This window comes from Lissotriton helveticus, chromosome 1_2 (genome assembly GCF_964261635.1).
Source record: "Lissotriton helveticus chromosome 1_2, aLisHel1.1, whole genome shotgun sequence".
NCBI classification, from domain to species: domain Eukaryota; kingdom Metazoa; phylum Chordata; class Amphibia; order Caudata; family Salamandridae; genus Lissotriton; species Lissotriton helveticus.
The window spans coordinates 372,608,104-372,631,592 of NC_136058.1; the positions used below are offsets into that span (position 1 = coordinate 372,608,104).

Consider the following 23,489-nt stretch of genomic DNA (forward strand, 5'->3'; position numbering starts at 1 on the left):
AGACGCACACAGGAAGCAACTGAGACAGTTCCAAAGGGGGCTGAGAGCAAGAGAGACACACAGGAAGTGATGGAGACAGTTCCAAAGGGGGCTGAGAGCAAGAGACGCACACAGGAAGTGATGGAGACAGTTCCAAAGGGGGCTGAGAGCAAGAGACGCACACAGAAAGCAACTGAGACAGTTCCAAAGGGGGCTGAGAGCAAGAGACGCACACAGGAAGCAACTGAGACAGTTCCAAAGGGGGCTGAGAGCAAGAGACACACACAGGAAGCACTGGAGACAGTTCCAAAGGGGGCTGAGAGCAACAGAGACACACATGAAGTGATGGAGACAGTTCCAAAGGGGGCTGAGAGCAAGAGACACACACAGGAAGCGATGGAGACAGTTCCAAAGGGGGCTGAGAGCAAGAGACACACACAGGAAGCAACTAAGACAGTTCCAAAGGGGGCTGAGAGCAAGAGAGACACACAGGAAGTGATGGAGACAGTTCCAAAGGGGGCAAAGGGGCTGAGAGCAAGAGAGACACACAGGAAGCAACTGAGACAGTTCCAAAGGGGGCTGAGAGCAAGAGAGACACACATGAAGCAGCGGAGACAGTTCCAAAGGGGGCTGAGAGCAAGAGAGACACACAGGAAGTGATGGAGACAGTTCCAAAGGGGCAAAGGGGGCTGAGAGCAAGAGAGACACACAGGAAGCAACTGAGACAGTTCCAAAGGGGGCTGAGAGCAAGAGAGACACACAGGAAGCAACTGAGACAGTTCCAAAGGGGGCTGAGAGCAAGAGAGGCACACAGGAAGTGATGGAGACAGTTCCAAAGGGGGCTGAGAGCAAGAGACGCACACAGGAAGTGATGGAGACAGTTCCAAAGGGGGCTGAGAGCAAGAGACGCACACAGGAAGTGATGGAGACAGTTCCAAAGGGGGCTGAGAGCAAGAGACGCACACAGAAAGCAACTGAGACAGTTCCAAAGGGGGCGGAGAACAAGAGACGCACACAGGAAGCAACTGAGATAGTCCCAAAGGGGGCTGAGAGCAAGAGACGCACACAGGAAGCAAAGGAGACAGTTCCAAAGGGGGCTGAGAGCAAGAGAGATACACAGGAAGCAACTGAGACAGTTTCAAAGGGGGCTGAGAGCAAGCGACGCACACAGGAAGCAACTGAGACAGTTCCAAAGGGGGCTGAAAACAAGAGACGCACACAGGAAGTGATGGAGACAGTTCCAAAGGGGACTGAGAGCAAGAGACGCACACAGGAAGCAATGTAGACAGTTCCAAAGGGGGCTGAGAGCAAGAGAGACACACAGGAAGCAACAGAGACAGATCCAAAGGGGGCTGAGAGCAAGAGAGACACACAGGAAGTGATGGAGGCAGTTCCAAAGGGGGCTGAGAGCAAGAGACGCACACAGGCAGCAATGGAGACAGTTCCAAAGGGGGCTGAGAGCAAGAGAGACATACAGGAAGTGATGGAGACAGTTCCAAAGGGGGCTGAGAGCAAGAGAGACACACAGGAAGTGATGGAGACAGTTCCAAAGGGGGCTGAGAGCAAGAGACGCACACAGGAAGCAACTGAGACAGTTCCAAAGGGGGCTGAGAGCAAGAGACGCACACAGGAGGCAACTGAGACAGTTCCAAAGGGGGCTGAGAGCAAGAGACGCACACAGGAAGCAACTGAGACAGTTCCAAAGGGGGCTGAGAGCAAGAGACGCACACAGGAAGTGATGGAGACAGTTCCAAAGGGGGCTGAGAGCAAGAGAGACACACAGGAAGCAACTGAGACAGTTCCAAAGGGGGCTGAAAACAAGAGAGGCACACAGGAAGTGATGGAGACAGTTCCAAAGGGGGCTGAGAGCAAGAGAGACACACAGGAAGTGATGGAGACAGTTCCAGAGGGGGCTGAGAGCAAGAGAGACACACAGGAAGTGATGGAGACAGTTCCAAAGGGGGCTGAGAGCAAGAGATGCACACAGGAAGCAACTGAGACAGTTCCAAAGGGGGCTGAAAACAAGAGACGCACACAGGAAGTGATGGAGACAGTTCCAAAGGGGACTGAGAGCAAGAGACGCACACAGGAAGCAATGTAGACAGTTCCAAAGGGGGCTGAGAGCAAGAGAGGCACACAGGAAGTGATGGAGACAGTTCCAAAGGGGGCTGAGAGCAAGAGAGACACACAGGAAGCAACTGAGACAGTTCCAAAGGGGGCTGAGAGCAAGAGACGCACACAAGAAGCAACTGAGACAGTTCCAAAGGGGGCTGAGAGCAAGAGAGGCACACAGGAAGTGATGGAGACAGTTCCAAAGGGGGCTCAGAGCAAGAGACGCACACAGGAAGCAAAGGAGACAGTTCCAAAGGGGGATGAGAGCAAGAGAGATAAACAGGAAGGGTATACACCCGTTACAACGCATCTTTTACTCCGCACTACCATTACAACGCGACTTTTACTCCGCATACCATTACAACGCATTGCGCTGGGGGGCGCTCTAGGATAGGGAATAAGTATAATTTATTATCCAACACCTTCCCTAGGGTCCACGGGGACTGGAGTTAGAATAGTAAATTATACTTACCACTATCCAGCACCCCAAAGCGCTATGCGTTGTAATGGTATGCGTTGTAAAAGTCGCGTTGTAACGGTATGCGGAGTAAAAGTATGCGGAGTAACATGGTACATCCAACAGGAAGCAACTGAGACAGTTCCAAAGGGGGCTGAGAGCAAGAGACGCACACAGGAAGCAACTGAGACAGTTCCAAAGGGGGCTGAGAGCAAGAGACGCACACAGGAAGCAACTGAGACAGTTCCAAAGGGGGCTGAAAACAAGAGACGCACACAGGAAGTGATGGAGACAGTTCCAAAGGGGACTGAGAGCAAGAGACGCACACAGGAAGCAATGTAGACAGTTCCAAAGGGGGCTGAGAGCAAGAGAGACACACAGGAAGCAACTGAGACAGTTCCAAAGGGGGCTGAAAACAAGAGACGCACACAGGAAGTGATGGAGACAGTTCCAAAGGGGACTGAGAGCAAGAGACGCACACAGGAAGCAATGTAGACAGTTCCAAAGGGGGCTGAGAGCAAGAGAGACACACAGGAAGCAACAGAGACAGATCCAAAGGGGGCTGAAAACAAGAGAGGCACACAGGAAGTGATGGAGACAGTTCCAAAGGGGGCTGAGAGCAAGAGAGACACACAGGAAGCAACAGAGACAGATCCAAAGGGGGCTGAAAACAAGAGACGCACACAGGAAGCAACTGAGACAGTTCCAAAGGGGGCTGAGAGCAAGAGACGCACACAGGAAGCAACTGAGACAGTTCCAAAGGGGGCTGAGAGCAAGAGAGACACACAGGAAGTGATGGAGACAGTTCCAAAGGGGGCTGAGAGCAAGAGACGCACACAGGAAGTGATGGAGACAGTTCCAAAGGGGGCTGAGAGCAAGAGACGCACACAGAAAGCAACTGAGACAGTTCCAAAGGGGGCTGAGAGCAAGAGACGCACACAGGAAGCAACTGAGACAGTTCCAAAGGGGGCTGAGAGCAAGAGACACACACAGGAAGCACTGGAGACAGTTCCAAAGGGGGCTGAGAGCAACAGAGACACACATGAAGTGATGGAGACAGTTCCAAAGGGGGCTGAGAGCAAGAGACACACACAGGAAGTGATGGAGACAGTTCCAAAGGGGGCTGAGAGCAAGAGACGCACACAGGAAGCAACTAAGACAGTTCCAAAGGGGGCTGAGAGCAAGAGAGACACACAGGAAGTGATGGAGACAGTTCCAAAGGGGGCAAAGGGGCTGAGAGCAAGAGAGACACACAGGAAGCAACTGAGACAGTTCCAAAGGGGGCTGAGAGCAAGAGAGACACACATGAAGCAGCGGAGACAGTTCCAAAGGGGGCTGAGAGCAAGAGAGACACACAGGAAGTGATGGAGACAGTTCCAAAGGGGCAAAGGGGGCTGAGAGCAAGAGAGACACACAGGAAGCAACTGAGACAGTTCCAAAGGGGGCTGAGAGCAAGAGAGACACACAGGAAGCAACTGGGACAGTTCCAAAGGGGGCAGAGAGCAAGAGAGGCACACAGGAAGTGATGGAGACAGTTCCAAAGGGGGCTGAGAGCAAGAGACGCACACAGGAAGTGATGGAGACAGTTCCAAAGGGGGCTGAGAGCAAGAGACGCACACAGGAAGTGATGGAGACAGTTCCAAAGGGGGCTGAGAGCAAGAGACGCACACAGAAAGCAACTGAGACAGTTCCAAAGGGGGCGGAGAACAAGAGACGCACACAGGAAGCAACTGAGACAGTCCCAAAGGGGGCTGAGAGCAAGAGACGCACACAGGAAGCAAAGGAGACAGTTCCAAAGGGGGCTGAGAGCAAGAGAGATACACAGGAATCAACTGAGACAGTTCCAAAGGGGGCTGAGAGCAAGCGACGCACACAGGAAGCAACTGAGACAGTTCCAAAGGGGGCTGAAAACAAGAGACGCACACAGGAAGTGATGGAGACAGTTCCAAAGGGGACTGAGAGCAAGAGACGCACACAGGAAGCAATGTAGACAGTTCCAAAGGGGGCTGAGAGCAAGAGAGACACACAGGAAGCAACAGAGACAGATCCAAAGGGGGCTGAGAGCAAGAGAGACACACAGGAAGTGATGGAGGCAGTTCCAAAGGGGGCTGAGAGCAAGAGACGCACACAGGCAGCAATGGAGACAGTTCCAAAGGGGGCTGAGAGCAAGAGAGACACACAGGAAGTGATGGAGACAGTTCCAAAGGGGGCTGAGAGCAAGAGAGACACACAGGAAGTGATGGAGACAGTTCCAAAGGGGGCTGAGAGCAAGAGACGCACACAGGAAGCAACTGAGACAGTTCCAAAGGGGGCTGAGAGCAAGAGACGCACACAGGAGGCAACTGAGACAGTTCCAAAGGGGGCTGAGAGCAAGAGACGCACACAGGAAGCAACTGAGACAGTTCCAAAGGGGGCTGAGAGCAAGAGACGCACACAGGAAGTGATGGAGACAGTTCCAAAGGGGGCTGAAAGCAAGAGACACACACAGGAAGCGATGGAGACAGTTCCAAAGGGGGCTGAGAGCAAGAGAGACACACAGGAAGCAACTGAGACAGTTCCAAAGGGGGCTGAAAACAAGAGAGGCACACAGGAAGTGATGGAGACAGTTCCAAAGGGGGCTGAGAGCAAGAGAGACACACAGGAAGTGATGGAGACAGTTCCAGAGGGGGCTGAGAGCAAGAGAGACACACAGGAAGTGATGGAGACAGTTCCAAAGGGGGCTGAGAGCAAGAGATGCACACAGGAAGCAACTGAGACAGTTCCAAAGGGGGCTGAAAACAAGAGACGCACACAGGAAGTGATGGAGACAGTTCCAAAGGGGACTGAGAGCAAGAGACGCACACAGGAAGCAATGTAGACAGTTCCAAAGGGGGCTGAGAGCAAGAGAGGCACACAGGAAGTGATGGAGACAGTTCCAAAGGGGGCTGAGAGCAAGAGAGACACACAGGAAGCAACTGAGACAGTTCCAAAGGGGGCTGAGAGCAAGAGACGCACACAAGAAGCAACTGAGACAGTTCCAAAGGGGGCTGAGAGCAAGAGAGGCACACAGGAAGTGATGGAGACAGTTCCAAAGGGGGCTCAGAGCAAGAGACGCACACAGGAAGCAAAGGAGACAGTTCCAAAGGGGGCTGAGAGCAAGAGAGATAAACAGGAAGCAACTGAGACAGTTCCAAAGGGGGCTGAGAGCAAGAGACGCACACAGGAAGCAACTGAGACAGTTCCAAAGGGGGCTGAGAGCAAGAGACGCACACAGGAAGCAACTGAGACAGTTCCAAAGGGGGCTGAAAACAAGAGACGCACACAGGAAGTGATGGAGACAGTTCCAAAGGGGACTGAGAGCAAGAGACGCACACAGGAAGCAATGTAGACAGTTCCAAAGGGGGCTGAGAGCAAGAGAGACACACAGGAAGCAACTGAGACAGTTCCAAAGGGGGCTGAAAACAAGAGACGCACACAGGAAGTGATGGAGACAGTTCCAAAGGGGACTGAGAGCAAGAGACGCACACAGGAAGCAATGTAGACAGTTCCAAAGGGGGCTGAGAGCAAGAGAGACACACAGGAAGCAACAGAGACAGATCCAAAGGGGGCTGAAAACAAGAGAGGCACACAGGAAGTGATGGAGACAGTTCCAAAGGGGGCTGAGAGCAAGAGATGCACACAGGAAGCAACTGAGACAGTTCCAAAGGGGGCTGAGAGCAAGAGAGACACACAGGAAGCAACTGAGACAGTTCCAAAGGGGGCTGAAAACAAGAGAGGCACACAGGAAGTGATGGAGACAGTTCCAAAGGGGGCTGAGAGCAAGAGACGCACACAGGAAGCAATGGAGACAGTTCCAAAGGGGGCTGAAAACAAGAGAGGCACACAGGAAGTGATGGAGACAGTTCCAAAGGGGGCTGAGAGCAAGAGAGACACACAGGAAGCAACTGAGACAGTTCCAAAGGGGGCTGAGAGCAAGAGACGCACACAGGAAGCAATTGAGACAGTTCCAAAGGGGGCTGAGAGCAAGAGAGGCACACAGGAAGTGATGGAGACAGTTCCAAAGGGGGCTGAGAGCAAGAGACGCACACAGGAAGCAAAGGAGACAGTTCCAAAGGGGGCTGAGAGCAAGAGAGATACACAGGAAGCAACTGAGACAGTTCCAAAGGGGGCTGAGAGCAAGAGACGCACACAGGAAGCAACTGAGACAGTTCCAAAGGGGGCTGAGAGCAAGAGACGCGCACAGGAAGCGACGGAGACAGTTCCAAAGGGGGCTGAGAGTAAGAGAGACACACAGGAAGTGATGGAGACAGTTCCAAAGGGGGCTGAGAGCAAGAGACGCACACAGGAAGCAACTGAGACAGTTCCAAAGGGGGCTGAGAGCAAGAGACGCACACAGGAAGCAACTGAGACAGTTCCAAAGGGGGCTGAGAGCAAGAGAGACACACAGGAAGCAACTGAGACAGTTCCAAAGGGGGCTGAGAGCAAGAGAGGCACACAGGAAGTGATGGAGACAGTTCCAAAGGGGGCTGAAAGCAAGAGACGCACACAGGAAGCAACTGAGACAGTTCCAAAGGGGGCTGAGAGCAAGAGAGACACACAGGAAGTGATGGAGACAGTTCCAAAGAGGGCTGAGAGCAAGAGACGCACACAGCAAGCAACTGAGACAGTTCCAAAGGGGGCTGAGAGCAAGAGACGAACACAGGAAGCAACTGAGACAGTTCCAAAGGGGGCTGAGAGCAAGAGAAGCACACAGGAAGCAACTGAGACAGTTCCAAAGGGGGCTGAGAGCAAGAGAGACACACAGGAAGTGATGGAGACAGTTTCAAAGGGGGCTGAGAGCAAGAGACGCACACAGGAAGCAACTGAGACAGTTCCAAAGGGGGCTGAGAGCAAGAGACGCACACAGGAAGCAACTGAGACAGTTCCAAAGGGGGCTGAGAGCAAGAGAGGCACACAGGAAGTGATGGAGACAGTTCCAAAGGGGGCTGAGAGCAAGAGACGCACACAGGAAGCACTGGAGACAGTTCCAAAGGGGGCTGAGAGCAAGAGAGACACACAGGAAGTGATGGAGACAGTTCCAAAGGGGGCTGAGAGCAAGAGACACACACAGGAAGCAACTGAGACAGTTCCAAAGGGAGCTGAGAGCAAGAGAGGCACACAGGAAGCAACTGAGACAGTTCCAAAGGGGGCTGAGAGCAAGAGAGGCTCACAGGAAGTGATGGAGACAGTTCCAAAGGGGGCTGAGAGCAAGAGACGCACACAGGAAGCAACTGAGACAGTTCCAAAGGGAGCTAAGAGCAAGAGAGGCACACAGGAAGCAACTGAGACAGTTCCAAAGGGGGCTGAGAGCAAGAGAGGCTCACAGGAAGTGATGGAGACAGTTCCAAAGGGGGCTGAGAGCAAGAGAGGCACACAGGAAGCAACTGAGACAGTTCCAAAGGGGGCTGAGAGCAAGAGAGACACACAGGAAGTGATAGAGACAGTTCCAAAGGGGGCTTAGAGCAAGAGACACACACAGGAAGCAACTGAGACAGTTCCAAAGGGGGCTGAGAGCAAGAGACGCACACAGGAAGCAACTGAGACAGTTCCAAAGGGGGCTGAAAACAAGAGAGGCACACAGGAAGTGATAGAGACAGTTCCAAAGGGGGCTTAGAGCAAGAGACGCACACAGGAAGCAACTGAGACAGTTCCAAAGGGGGCTGAGAGCAAGAGACGCACACAGGAAGCAACTGAGACAGTTCCAAAGGGGGCTGAAAACAAGAGAGGCACACAGGAAGTGATGGAGACAGTTCCAAAGGGGGCTGAGAGCAAGAGACGCACACAGGAAGCAATGGAGACAGTTCCAAAGGGGGCTGAAAACAAGAGAGGCACACAGGAAGTGATGGAGACAGTTCCAAAGGGGGCTGAGAGCAAGAGAGACACACAGGAAGCAACTGAGACAGTTCCAAAGGGGGCTGAGAGCAAGAGACGCACACAGGAAGCAATTGAGACAGTTCCAAAGGGGGCTGAGAGCAAGAGAGGCACACAGGAAGTGATGGAGACAGTTCCAAAGGGGGCTGAGAGCAAGAGACGCACACAGGAAGCAAAGGAGACAGTTCCAAAGGGGGCTGAGAGCAAGAGAGATACACAGGAAGCAACTGAGACAGTTCCAAAGGGGGCTGAGAGCAAGAGACGCACACAGGAAGCAACTGAGACAGTTCCAAAGGGGGCTGAGAGCAAGAGACGCACACAGGAAGCGACGGAGACAGTTCCAAAGGGGGCTGAGAGTAAGAGAGACACACAGGAAGTGATGGAGACAGTTCCAAAGGGGGCTGAGAGCAAGAGACGCACACAGGAAGCAACTGAGACAGTTCCAAAGGGGGCTGAGAGCAAGAGACGCACACAGGAAGCAACTGAGACAGTTCCAAAGGGGGCTGAGAGCAAGAGAGACACACAGGAAGCAACTGAGACAGTTCCAAAGGGGGCTGAGAGCAAGAGAGGCACACAGGAAGTGATGGAGACAGTTCCAAAGGGGGCTGAAAGCAAGAGACGCACACAGGAAGCAACTGAGACAGTTCCAAAGGGGGCTGAGAGCAAGAGAGACACACAGGAAGTGATGGAGACAGTTCCAAAGAGGGCTGAGAGCAAGAGACGCACACAGCAAGCAACTGAGACAGTTCCAAAGGGGGCTGAGAGCAAGAGACGCACACAGGAAGCAACTGAGACAGTTCCAAAGGGGGCTGAGAGCAAGAGAAGCACACAGGAAGCAACTGAGACAGTTCCAAAGGGGGCTGAGAGCAAGAGAGACACACAGGAAGTGATGGAGACAGTTTCAAAGGGGGCTGAGAGCAAGAGACGCACGCAGGAAGCAACTGAGACAGTTCCAAAGGGGGCTGAGAGCAAGAGACGCACACAGGAAGCAACTGAGACAGTTCCAAAGGGGGCTGAGAGCAAGAGAGGCACACAGGAAGTGATGGAGACAGTTCCAAAGGGGGCTGAGAGCAAGAGACGCACACAGGAAGCACTGGAGACAGTTCCAAAGGGGGCTGAGAGCAAGAGAGACACACAGGAAGTGATGGAGACAGTTCCAAAGGGGGCTGAGAGCAAGAGACACACACAGGAAGCAACTGAGACAGTTCCAAAGGGAGCTGAGAGCAAGAGAGGCACACAGGAAGCAACTGAGACAGTTCCAAAAGGGGCTGAGAGCAAGAGAGGCTCACAGGAAGTGATGGAGACAGTTCCAAAGGGGGCTGAGAGCAAGAGACGCACACAGGAAGCAACTGAGACAGTTCCAAAGGGAGCTAAGAGCAAGAGAGGCACACAGGAAGCAACTGAGACAGTTCCAAAGGGGGCTGAGAGCAAGAGAGGCTCACAGGAAGTGATGGAGACAGTTCCAAAGGGGGCTGAGAGCAAGAGACGCACACAGGAAGCAACTGAGACAGTTCCAAAGGGGGCTGAGAGCAAGAGAGACACACAGGAAGTGATAGAGACAGTTCCAAAGGAGGCTTAGAGCAAGAGACGCACACAGGAAGCAACTGAGACAGTTCCAAAGGGGGCTGAGAGCAAGAGACGCACACAGGAAGCAACTGAGACAGTTCCAAAGGGGGCTGAAAACAAGAGAGGCACACAGGAAGTGATAGAGACAGTTCCAAAGGGGGCTTAGAGCAAGAGACGCACACAGGAAGCAACTGAGACAGTTCCAAAGGGGGCTGAGAGCAAGAGACGCACACAGGAAGCAACTGAGACAGTTCCAAAGGGGGCTGAGAGCAAGAGAGACACACAGGAAGTGATAGAGACAGTTCCAAAGGGGGCTTAGAGCAAGAGACGCACACAGGAAGCAACTGAGACAGTTCCAAAGGGGGCTGAGAGCAAGAGACGCACACAGGAAGCAACTGAGACAGTTCCAAAGGGGGCTGAGAGCAAGAGACGCACACAGGAAGCAACTGAGACAGTTCCAAAGGGGGCTGAGAGCAAGAGAGGCACACAGGAAGTGATGGAGACAGTTCCAAAGGGGGCTGAGAGCAAGAGACGCACACAGGAAGTGGTGGAGACAGTTCCAAAGGGGGCTGAGAGCAAGAGACGCACACAGAAAGCAACTGAGACAGTTCCAAAGGGGGCTGGGAGCAAGAGACGCACACAGGAAGCAACTGAGACAGTTCCAAAGGGGGCTGAGAGCAAGAGACGCACACAGGGAGCAACTGAGACAGTTCCAAAGGGGGCTGAGAGCAAGAGAGACACACAGGAAGTGATGGAGGCAGTTCCAAAGGGGGCTGAGAGCAAGAGACGCACACAGGAAGCAACTGAGACAGTTCCAAAGGGGGCTGAGAGCAAGAGACGCACACAGGGAGCAACTGAGACAGTTCCAAAGGGGGCTGAGAGCAAGAGAGACACACAGGAAGTGATGGAGGCAGTTCCAAAGGGGGCTGAGAGCAAGAGACGCACACAGGCAGCAATGGAGACAGTTCCAAAGGGGGCTGAGAGCAAGAGAGACACACAGGAAGCAACAGACACAGTTCCAAAGGGGGCTGAAAACAAGAGAGGCACACAGGAAGTGATGGAGACAGTTCCACAGGGGGCTGAGAGCAAGAGATGCACACAGGAAGCAACTGAGGCAGTTCCAAAGGGGGCTGAGAGCAAGAGAGACACACAGGAAGAGATGGAGACAGTTCAAAAGGGGGCTGAGAGCAAGAGACGCACACAGGAAGTGATGGAGACAGTTCCAAAGGGGGCTGAGAGCAAGAGACGCACACAGGAAGCAACTGAGACAGTTCCAAAGGGGGCTGAGAGCAAGAGACGCACACAGGAAGCAACAGAGACAGTTCCAAAGGGGGCTGAGAGCAAGAGACGCACACAGGAAGCAACTGAGACAGTTCCAAAGGGGGCTGAGAGCAAGAGACGCGCACAGGAAGCGATGGAGACAGTTCCAAAGGGGGCTGAGAGCAAGAGACGCACACAGGAAGCAACAGAGACAGTTCCAAAGGGGGCTGAGAGCAAAAGACGCACACAGGAAGCAATGGAGACAGTTCCAAAGGGGGCTGAGAGCAAGAGAGGCACACAGGAAGCAACTGAGACAGTTCCAAAGGGGCTGAGAGCAAGAGAGACACACAGGAAGCAACGGAGACAGTTCCAAAGGGGGCTGAGAGCAAGAGAGGCACACAGGAAGTGATGGAGACAGTTCCAAAGGGGGCTGAGAGCAAGAGACGCACACAGGAAGCAATGGAGACAGTTCCAAAGGGGGCTGAAAACAAGAGAGGCACACAGGAAGTGATGGAGACAGTTCCAAAGGGGGCTGAGAGCAAGAGAGACACACAGGAAGCAACTGAGACAGTTCCAAAGGGGGCTGAGAGCAAGAGACGCACACAGGAAGCAATTGAGACAGTTCCAAAGGGGGCTGAGAGCAAGAGAGGCACACAGGAAGTGATGGAGACAGTTCCAAAGGGGGCTGAGAGCAAGAGACGCACACAGGAAGCAAAGGAGACAGTTCCAAAGGGGGCTGAGAGCAAGAGAGATACACAGGAAGCAACTGAGACAGTTCCAAAGGGGGCTGAGAGCAAGAGACGCACACAGGAAGCAACTGAGACAGTTCCAAAGGGGGCTGAGAGCAAGAGACGCACACAGGAAGCGACGGAGACAGTTCCAAAGGGGGCTGAGAGTAAGAGAGACACACAGGAAGTGATGGAGACAGTTCCAAAGGGGGCTGAGAGCAAGAGACGCACACAGGAAGCAACTGAGACAGTTCCAAAGGGGGCTGAGAGCAAGAGACGCACACAGGAAGCAACTGAGACAGTTCCAAAGGGGGCTGAGAGCAAGAGAGACACACAGGAAGCAACTGAGACAGTTCCAAAGGGGGCTGAGAGCAAGAGAGGCACACAGGAAGTGATGGAGACAGTTCCAAAGGGGGCTGAAAGCAAGAGACGCACACAGGAAGCAACTGAGACAGTTCCAAAGGGGGCTGAGAGCAAGAGAGACACACAGGAAGTGATGGAGACAGTTCCAAAGAGGGCTGAGAGCAAGAGACGCACACAGCAAGCAACTGAGACAGTTCCAAAGGGGGCTGAGAGCAAGAGACGCACACAGGAAGCAACTGAGACAGTTCCAAAGGGGGCTGAGAGCAAGAGAAGCACACAGGAAGCAACTGAGACAGTTCCAAAGGGGGCTGAGAGCAAGAGAGACACACAGGAAGTGATGGAGACAGTTTCAAAGGGGGCTGAGAGCAAGAGACGCACACAGGAAGCAACTGAGACAGTTCCAAAGGGGGCTGAGAGCAAGAGACGCACACAGGAAGCAACTGAGACAGTTCCAAAGGGGGCTGAGAGCAAGAGAGGCACACAGGAAGTGATGGAGACAGTTCCAAAGGGGGCTGAGAGCAAGAGACGCACACAGGAAGCACTGGAGACAGTTCCAAAGGGGGCTGAGAGCAAGAGAGACACACAGGAAGTGATGGAGACAGTTCCAAAGGGGGCTGAGAGCAAGAGACACACACAGGAAGCAACTGAGACAGTTCCAAAGGGAGCTGAGAGCAAGAGAGGCACACAGGAAGCAACTGAGACAGTTCCAAAGGGGGCTGAGAGCAAGAGAGGCTCACAGGAAGTGATGGAGACAGTTCCAAAGGGGGCTGAGAGCAAGAGACGCACACAGGAAGCAACTGAGACAGTTCCAAAGGGAGCTAAGAGCAAGAGAGGCACACAGGAAGCAACTGAGACAGTTCCAAAGGGGGCTGAGAGCAAGAGAGGCTCACAGGAAGTGATGGAGACAGTTCCAAAGGGGGCTGAGAGCAAGAGACGCACACAGGAAGCAACTGAGACAGTTCCAAAGGGGGCTGAGAGCAAGAGAGACACACAGGAAGTGATAGAGACAGTTCCAAAGGGGGCTTAGAGCAAGAGACGCACACAGGAAGCAACTGAGACAGTTCCAAAGGGGGCTGAGAGCAAGAGACGCACACAGGAAGCAACTGAGACAGTTCCAAAGGGGGCTGAAAACAAGAGAGGCACACAGGAAGTGATAGAGACAGTTCCAAAGGGGGCTTAGAGCAAGAGACGCACACAGGAAGCAACTGAGACAGTTCCAAAGGGGGCTGAGAGCAAGAGACGCACACAGGAAGCAACTGAGACAGTTCCAAAGGGGGCTGAGAGCAAGAGAGACACACAGGAAGTGATAGAGACAGTTCCAAAGGGGGCTTAGAGCAAGAGACGCACACAGGAAGCAACTGAGACAGTTCCAAAGGGGGCTGAGAGCAAGAGACGCACACAGGAAGCAACTGAGACAGTTCCAAAGGGGGCTGAGAGCAAGAGAGACACACAGGAAGCAACTGAGACAGTTCCAAAGGGGGCTGAGAGCAAGAGAGGCACACAGGAAGTGATGGAGACAGTTCCAAAGGGGGCTGAAAGCAAGAGACGCACACAGGAAGCAACTGAGACAGTTCCAAAGGGGGCTGAGAGCAAGAGACGCACACAGGAAGCAACTGAGACAGTTCCAAAGGGGGCTGAAAACAAGAGAGGCACACAGGAAGTGATAGAGACAGTTCCAAAGGGGGCTTAGAGCAAGAGACGCACACAGGAAGCAACTGAGACAGTTCCAAAGGGGGCTGAGAGCAAGAGACGCACACAGGAAGCAACTGAGACAGTTCCAAAGGGGGCTGAGAGCAAGAGAGACACACAGGAAGTGATAGAGACAGTTCCAAAGGGGGCTTAGAGCAAGAGACGCACACAGGAAGCAACTGAGACAGTTCCAAAGGGGGCTGAGAGCAAGAGACGCACACAGGAAGCAACTGAGACAGTTCCAAAGGGGGCTGAGAGCAAGAGAGACACACAGGAAGCAACTGAGACAGTTCCAAAGGGGGCTGAGAGCAAGAGAGGCACACAGGAAGTGATGGAGACAGTTCCAAAGGGGGCTGAAAGCAAGAGACGCACACAGGAAGCAACTGAGACAGTTCCAAAGGGGGCTGAGAGCAAGAGAGGCACACAGGAAGTGATGGAGACAGTTCCAAAGGGGGCTGAAAGCAAGAGACGCACACAGGAAGCAACTGAGACAGTTCCAAAGGGGGCTGAGAGCAAGAGAGACACACAGGAAGTGATGGAGACAGTTCCAAAGAGGGCTGAGAGCAAGAGACGCACACAGCAAGCAACTGAGACAGTTCCAAAGGGGGCTGAGAGCAAGAGACGCACACAGGAAGCAACTGAGACAGTTCCAAAGGGGGCTGAGAGCAAGAGAAGCACACAGGAAGCAACTGAGACAGTTCCAAAGGGGGCTGAGAGCAAGAGAGACACACAGGAAGTGATGGAGACAGTTTCAAAGGGGGCTGAGAGCAAGAGACGCACACAGGAAGCAACTGAGACAGTTCCAAAGGGGGCTGAGAGCAAGAGACGCACACAGGAAGCAACTGAGACAGTTCCAAAGGGGGCTGAGAGCAAGAGAGGCACACAGGAAGTGATGGAGACAGTTCCAAAGGGGGCTGAGAGCAAGAGACGCACACAGGAAGCACTGGAGACAGTTCCAAAGGGGGCTGAGAGCAAGAGAGACACACAGGAAGTGATGGAGACAGTTCCAAAGGGGGCTGAGAGCAAGAGACACACACAGGAAGCAACTGAGACAGTTCCAAAGGGAGCTGAGAGCAAGAGAGGCACACAGGAAGCAACTGAGACAGTTCCAAAGGGGGCTGAGAGCAAGAGAGGCTCACAGGAAGTGATGGAGACAGTTCCAAAGGGGGCTGAGAGCAAGAGACGCACACAGGAAGCAACTGAGACAGTTCCAAAGGGAGCTAAGAGCAAGAGAGGCACACAGGAAGCAACTGAGACAGTTCCAAAGGGGGCTGAGAGCAAGAGAGGCTCACAGGAAGTGATGGAGACAGTTCCAAAGGGGGCTGAGAGCAAGAGACGCACACAGGAAGCAACTGAGACAGTTCCAAAGGGGGCTGAGAGCAAGAGAGACACACAGGAAGTGATAGAGACAGTTCCAAAGGGGGCTTAGAGCAAGAGACGCACACAGGAAGCAACTGAGACAGTTCCAAAGGGGGCTGAGAGCAAGAGACGCACACAGGAAGCAACTGAGACAGTTCCAAAGGGGGCTGAAAACAAGAGAGGAACACAGGAAGTGATAGAGACAGTTCCAAAGGGGGCTTAGAGCAAGAGACGCACACAGGAAGCAACTGAGACAGTTCCAAAGGGGGCTGAGAGCAAGAGACGCACACAGGAAGCAACTGAGACAGTTCCAAAGGGGGCTGAGAGCAAGAGAGACACACAGGAAGTGATAGAGACAGTTCCAAAGGGGGCTTAGAGCAAGAGACGCACACAGGAAGCAACTGAGACAGTTCCAAAGGGGGCTGAGAGCAAGAGACGCACACAGGAAGCAACTGAGACAGTTCCAAAGGGGGCTGAGAGCAAGAGAGACACACAGGAAGCAACTGAGACAGTTCCAAAGGGGGCTGAGAGCAAGAGAGGCACACAGGAAGTGATGGAGACAGTTCCAAAGGGGGCTGAAAGCAAGAGACGCACACAGGAAGCAACTGAGACAGTTCCAAAGGGGGCTGAGAGCAAGAGAGACACACAGGAAGTGATGGAGACAGTTCCAAAGAGGGCTGAGAGCAAGAGACGCACACAGCAAGCAACTGAGACAGTTCCAAAGGGGGCTGAGAGCAAGAGACGCACACAGGAAGCAACTGAGACAGTTCCAAAGGGGGCTGAGAGCAAGAGAGACACACAGGAAGTGATGGAGACAGTTTCAAAGGGGGCTGAGAGCAAGAGACGCACACAGGAAGCAACTGAGACAGTTCCAAAGGGGGCTGAGAGCAAGAGACGCACACAGGAAGCAACTGAGACAGTTCCAAAGGGGGCTGAGAGCAAGAGAGGCACACAGGAAGTGATGGAGACAGTTCCAAAGGGGGCTGAGAGCAAGAGACGCACACAGGAAGCACTGGAGACAGTTCCAAAGGGGGCTGAGAGCAAGAGAGACACACAGGAAGTGATGGAGACAGTTCCAAAGGGGGCTGAGAGCAAGAGACACACACAGGAAGCAACTGAGACAGTTCCAAAGGGAGCTGAGAGCAAGAGAGGCACACAGGAAGCAACTGAGACAGTTCCAAAGGGGGCTGAGAGCAAGAGAGGCTCACAGGAAGTGATGGAGACAGTTCCAAAGGGGGCTGAGAGCAAGAGACGCACACAGGAAGCAACTGAGACAGTTCCAAAGGGAGCTAAGAGCAAGAGAGGCACACAGGAAGCAACTGAGACAGTTCCAAAGGGGGCTGAGAGCAAGAGAGGCTCACAGGAAGTGATGGAGACAGTTCCAAAGGGGGCTGAGAGCAAGAGACGCACACAGGAAGCAACTGAGACAGTTCCAAAGGGGGCTGAGAGCAAGAGAGACACACAGGAAGTGATAGAGACAGTTCCAAAGGGGGCTTAGAGCAAGAGACGCACACAGGAAGCAACTGAGACAGTTCCAAAGGGGGCTGAGAGCAAGAGACGCACACAGGAAGCAACTGAGACAGTTCCAAAGGGGGCTGAAAACAAGAGAGGCACACAGGAAGTGATAGAGACAGTTCCAAAGGGGGCTTAGAGCAAGAGACGCACACAGGAAGCAACTGAGACAGTTCCAAAGGGGGCTGAGAGCAAGAGACGCACACAGGAAGCAACTGAGACAGTTCCAAAGGGGGCTGAGAGCAAGAGAGACACACAGGAAGTGATAGAGACAGTTCCAAAGGGGGCTTAGAGCAAGAGACGCACACAGGAAGCAACTGAGACAGTTCCAAAGGGAGCTGAGAGCAAGAGACGCACACAGGAAGCAACTGAGACAGTTCCAAAGGGGGCTGAGAGCAAGAGACGCACACAGGAAGCAACTGAGACAGTTCCAAAGGGGGCTGAGAGCAAGAGAGGCACACAGGAAGTGATGGAGACAGTTCCAAAGGGGGCTGAGAGCAAGAGACGCACACAGGAAGTGGTGGAGACAGTTCCAAAGGGGGCTGAGAGCAAGAGACGCACACAGAAAGCAACTGAGACAGTTCCAAAGGGGGCTGGGAGCAAGAGACGCACACAGGAAGCAACTGAGACAGTTCCAAAGGGGGCTGAGAGCAAGAGACGCACACAGGGAGCAACTGAGACAGTTCCAAAGGGGGCTGAGAGCAAGAGAGACACACAGGAAGTGATGGAGGCAGTTCCAAAGGGGGCTGAGAGCAAGAGACGCACACAGGAAGCAACTGAGACAGTTCCAAAGGGGGCTGAGAGCAAGAGACGCACACAGGGAGCAACTGAGACAGTTCCAAAGGGGGCTGAGAGCAAGAGAGACACACAGGAAGTGATGGAGGCAGTTCCAAAGGGGGCTGAGAGCAAGAGACGCACACAGGCAGCAATGGAGACAGTTCCAAAGGGGGCTGAGAGCAAGAGAGACACACAGGAAGCAACAGACACAGTTCCAAAGGGGGCTGAAAACAAGAGAGGCACACAGGAAGTGATGGAGACAGTTCCACAGGGGGCTGAGAGCAAGAGATGCACACAGGAAGCAACTGAGACAGTTCCAAAGGGGGCTGAGAGCAAGAGAGACACACAGGAAGAGATGGAGACAGTTCGAAAGGGGGCTGAGAGCAAGAGACGCACACAGGAAGTGATGGAGACAGTTCCAAAGGGGGCTGAGAGCAAGAGACGCACACAGGAAGCAACTGAGACAGTTCCAAAGGGGGCTGAGAGCAAGAGACGCACACAGGAAGCAACAGAGACAGTTCCAAAGGGGGCTGAGAGCAAGAGACGCACACAGGAACGAACTGAGACAGTTCCAAAGGGGGCTGAGAGCAAGAGACGCGCACAGGAAGCGATGGAGACAGTTCCAAAGGGGGCTGAGAGCAAAAGACGCACACAGGAAGCAATGGAGACAGTTCCAAAGGGGGCTGAGAGCAAGAGAGGCACACAGGAAGCAACTGAGACAGTTCCAAAGGGGGCTGAGAGCAAGAGAGGCACACAGGAAGCAACTGAGACAGTTCCAAAGGGGGCTGAGAGCAAGAGAGGCACACAGGAAGTGATGGAGACAGTTCCAAAGGGGGCTAAGAGCAAGAGACGCACACAGGAAGTGATGGAGACAGTTCCAAAGGGGGCTGAAAGCAAGAGAAGCACAAAGGAAGCTACTGAAACGGTTCCAAAGGGGGCTGAGAGCAAGAGAGACACACAGGAAGCAACTGAGACAGTTCCAAAGGGGGCTGAGAGCAAGAGACGCACACAGGAAGTGATGGAGACAGTTCCAAAGGGGGCTGAGAGCAAGAGAGACACACAGGAAGTGATGGAGACAGTTCCAAAGGGGGCTGAGAGCAAGAGACGCACACAGGAAGCAACTGAGACAGTTCCAAAGGGGGCTGAGAGCAAGAGACGCACACAGGAAGTGATGGAGACAGTTCCAAAGGGGGCTGAGAGCAAGAGAGGCACACAGGAAGTGATGGAGACAGTTCCAAAGGGGGCGGAGAACAAGAGAAGCACACAGGAAGCAACGGAGACAGTTCCAAAGGGGGCTGAGAGCAAGAGAGACACACAGGAAGTGATGGAGACAGTTCCAAAGGGGGCTGAGAGCAAGAGACGCACACAGGAAGCAACTGAGACAGTTCCAAAGGGGCTGAGAGCAAGAGACGCACACAGAAAGCAACTGAGACAGTTCCAAAGGGGGCTGAGAGCAAGAGACGCACACAGGAAGCAACTGAGACAGTTCCAAAGGGGGCTGAGAGCAAGAGAGGCACACAGGAAGTGATGGAGACAGTTCCAAAGGGGGCTGAGAGCAAGAGACGCACACAGGAAGCAACGGAGACAGTTCCAAAGGAGGCTGAGAGCAAGAGAGACACACAGGAAGTGATGGAGACAGTTCCAAAGGGGGCTGAGAGTAAGAGAGACACACAGGAAGTGATGGAGACAGTTCCAAAGGGGGCTGAGAGCAAGAGAGGCATGCGGGAAGTGGCGGAGACAGTTTCAAAGGAGGCTGACAGCAAGAGATGCACACAGGAAGCAACTGAGACAGTTCCAAAGGGGGCTGAGAGCAAGAGACGCACACAGGAAGCAACGGAGACAGTTCCAAAGGGGGTTGAGAGCAAGAGAGACACACAGGAAGTGATGGAGACAGTTCCAAAGGGGGCTGAGAGCAAGAGACGCACACAGGAAGCAACAGAGACAGTTCCAAAGGGGGCTGAGAGCAAGAGAGACACACAGGAAGTGATGGAGACAGTTCCAAAGGGGGCTAAGAGCAAGAGAGGCACACAGGAAGCAACTGAGACAGTTCCAAAAGGGGCTGAGAGCAAGAGAGGCTCACAGGAAGTGATGGAGACAGTTCCAAAGGGGGCTGAGAGCAAGAGACGCACACAGGAAGCAACTGAGACAGTTCCAAAGGGGGCTGAGAGCAAGAGAGACACACAGGAAGTGATAGAGACAGTTCCAAAGGGGGCTTAGAGCAAGAGACGCACACAGGAAGCAACTGAGACAGTTTCAAAGGGGGCTGAGAGTAAGAGACGCACACAGGAAGCAACTGAGACAGTTCCAAAGGGGGCTGGGAGCAAGAGACGCACACAGGAAGCAACTGAGACAGTTCCAAAGGGGGCTGAGAGCAAGAGACGCACACAGGGAGCAACTGAGACAGTTCCAAAGGGGGATGAGAGCAAGAGAGACACACAGGAAGTGATGGAGGCAGTTCCAAAGGGGGCTGAGAGCAAGAGACGCACACAGGAAGCAACTGAGACAGTTCCAAAGGGGGCTGAGAGCAAGAGACGCACACAGGGAGCAACTGAGACAGTTCCAAAGGGGGCTGAGAGCAAGAGACGCACACAGGCAGCAATGGAGACAGTTCCAAAGGGGGCTGAGAGCAAGAGAGACACACAGGAAGCAACAGACACAGTTCCAAAGGGGGCTGAAAACAAGAGAGGCACACAGGAAGTGATGGAGACAGTTCCACAGGGGGCTGAGAGCAAGAGATGCACACAGGAAGCAACTGAGACAGTTCGAAAGGGGGCTGAGAGCAAGAGAGACACACAGGAAGTGATGGAGACAGTTCGAAAGGGGGCTGAGAGCAAGAGACGCACACAGGAAGTGATGGAGACAGTTCCAAAGGGGGCTGAGAGCAAGAGACGCGCACAGGAAGCGATGGAGACAGTTCCAAAGGGGGCTGAGAGCAAGAGACGCACACAGAAAGCAACAGAGACAGTTCCAAAGGGGGCTGAGAGCAAGAGACGCACACAGGAAGCAATGGAGACAGTTCCAAAGGGGGCTGAGAGCAAGAGAGGCACACAGGAAGCAACTGAGACAGTTCCAAAGGGGCTGAGAGCAAGAGAGACACACAGGAAGCAACGGAGACAGTTCCAAAGGGGGCTGAGAGCAAGAGAGGCACACAGGAAGTGATGGAGACAGTTCCAAAGGGGGCTGAGAGCAAGAGACGCACACAGGAAGTGATGGAGACAGTTCCAAAGGGGGCTGAAAGCAAGAGAAGCACAAAGGAAGCTACTGAGACGGTTCCAAAGGGGGCTGAGAGCAAGAGAGACACACAGGAAGTGATGGAGACAGTTCCAAAGGGGGCTGAGAGCAAGAGACGCACACAGGAAGCAACTGAGACAGTTCCAAAGGGGGCTGAGAGCAAGAGACGCACACAGGAAGCAACTGAGACAGTTCCAAAGGGGGCTGAGAGCAAGAGAGACACACAGGAAGTGATGGAGACAGTTCCAAAGGGGGCTGAGAGCAAGAGACGCACACAGGAAGCAACTGAGACAGTTCCAAAGGGGGCTGAGAGCAAGAGACGTACACAGGAAGCAACTGAGACAGTTCCAAAGGGGGCTGAGAGCAAGAGAGGCACACAGGAAGTGATGGAGACAGTTCCAAAGGGGGCTGAGAGCAAGAGAGACACACAGGAAGTGATGGAGACAGTTCCAAAGGGGGCTGAGAGCAAGAGACGCACACAGGAAGCAACGGAGACAGTTCCAAAGGAGGCTGAGAGCAAGAGAGACACACAGGAAGTGATGGAGACAGTTCCAAAGGGGGCTGAGAGCAAGAGACGCACACAGGAAGCAACGGAGACAGTTCCAAAGGAGGCTGAGAGCAAGAGAGACACACAGGAAGTGATGGAGACAGTTCCAAAGGGGGCTGAGAGCAAGAGAGACACACAGGAAGTGATGGAGACAGTTCCAAAGGGGGCTGAGAGCAAGAGAGACACACAGGAAGTGATGGAGACAGTTCCAAAGGGGGCTGAGAGCAAGAGACGCACACAGGAAGTGATGGAGACAGTTCCAAAGGGGGCTGAGAGCAAGAGACGCACACAGGAAGTGATGGAGACAGTTCCAAAGGGGGCTGAGAGCAAGAGAGACACACAGGAAGTGATGGAGACAGTTCCAAAGGGGGCTGAGAGCAAGGGACGCACACAGGAAGTGATGGAGACAGTTCCAAAGGGGGCTGAGAGCAAGAGAGACACACAGGAAGTGATGGAGACAGTTCCAAAGGGGGCTGAGAGCAAGAGAGGCATGCGGGAAGTGGCGGAGACAGTTTCAAAGGAGGCTGACAGCAAGAGATGCACACAGGAAGCAACTGAGACAGTTCCAAAGGGGGCTGAGAGCAAGAGACGCACACAGGAAGCAACAGAGACAGTTCCAAAGGGGGCTGAGAGCAAGAGAGACACACAGGAAGTGATGGAGACAGTTCCAAAGGGGGCTGAGAGCAAGAGACGCACACAGGAAGAAACTGAGACAGTTCCAAAGGGGGCTGAGAGCAAGAGACGCACACAGGAAGCGATGGAGACAGTTCCAAAGGGGGCTGAGAGCAAGAGACGCACACAGGAAGCAACAGAGACAGTTCCAAAGGGGCTGAGAGCAAGAGAGACACACAGGAAGCAACGGAGACAGTTCCAAAGGGGGCTGAGAGCAAGAGAGGCACACAGGAAGTGATGGAGACAGTTCCAAAGGGGGCTGAGAGCAAGAGATGCACACAGGAAGCAACTGAGACAGTTCCAAAGGGGGCTGAGAGCAAGAGAGGCACGCAGGAAGTGATGGTGACTGTCCCAAAGGGGGCTGAGAGCAAGAGAGGCATGCGGGAAGCGGCGGAGACAGTTCCAAAGGAGGCTGACAGCAAGAAAGGCACACAGGATGCACTGGAGATAGTTCAAAAGGGGGCTAAGAGCAAGAGAGGCACGCGGAAAGCAACGGAGACAGTTTCAAAGGGTGCTGAGAGGAGTGGGGGTCTGTGATTGAAAGAGGGCACTGAAGCAGTGGAGTAGCATGCACACAGTAGATGGTTCTGAGGGAGTGGGGTCCTGTCATTGAAAGAGGGCACTGGAGTATCATCCATACAAGAGATAGTTCTGATGGAAGGTGGGATGCATGTGACTGGCAGAGCATACAGGAAGTCTAGTCTACTCCCACACACACAGGTCTCTTTACCAAGGATGTCGCTGAGGCTTTGCTTCCGGTTCTTCCTGTTTAACCCCAGGGTAGCCTCCAGATCGTGCACCTGTGTGCGGCACACCTTCAGCTCTCGTCTCAGGTCGTTGATCTCCTTTATCAGTGAGACGTTTTCCTAGGAAAGGAGAGATGTGAGCTCTATATCTTTTGAACTTCTTTCACAGAGAGACATGATGGATGCCTATCCACAGAATTCACAAAAGACTGGGAGGAAAGACATCTGTCAAATCAAATCAAATCAAATAAGCTTTTTTCGGTTTTTAGTTTAAAACCATAAAAGCAACAAGAAAGAATAATACATACATACAAAGGTAACTCATCAAATCATTAGCAGGATTAAAAAAAAAAAAAATAAGTCAATGATAAAAATGAACAAGAAACAATTTAACTAATCAGATCAAAATACGTGAATAGTCAAGGATTAAAACAAAAAAAAGTAAAAAAGTAAGAAGAAAGTTAAGAATTAATGGGACAAGGTACCCGGGATCCCCTTTCACCAAGAATTATTGTTCAGTGACATTAGTCTTGGTAGCGATTTGTACCGGGGGCTGGGATAAAAATCATGCAGATCCCAAATACAAATGGGACCATCCCCTT

At 53.2% G+C, this 23,489-nt stretch overlaps 1 protein-coding gene across 1 annotated transcript in view; it reads right to left on the reverse strand.

Moving 5' to 3' along the window:
- CFAP57 (cilia and flagella associated protein 57) overlaps positions 1-23,489 on the reverse strand; it is a 403,172-nt gene that overhangs the window by 14,291 nt on the left and 365,392 nt on the right. Inside the window, exon 21 of the mRNA XM_078672374.1 lies at positions 22,872-23,007. Within this exon, the coding sequence (XP_078528500.1) occupies positions 22,872-23,007 (136 nt within the window). The remainder of the gene's footprint in view (positions 1-22,871; positions 23,008-23,489) is intronic.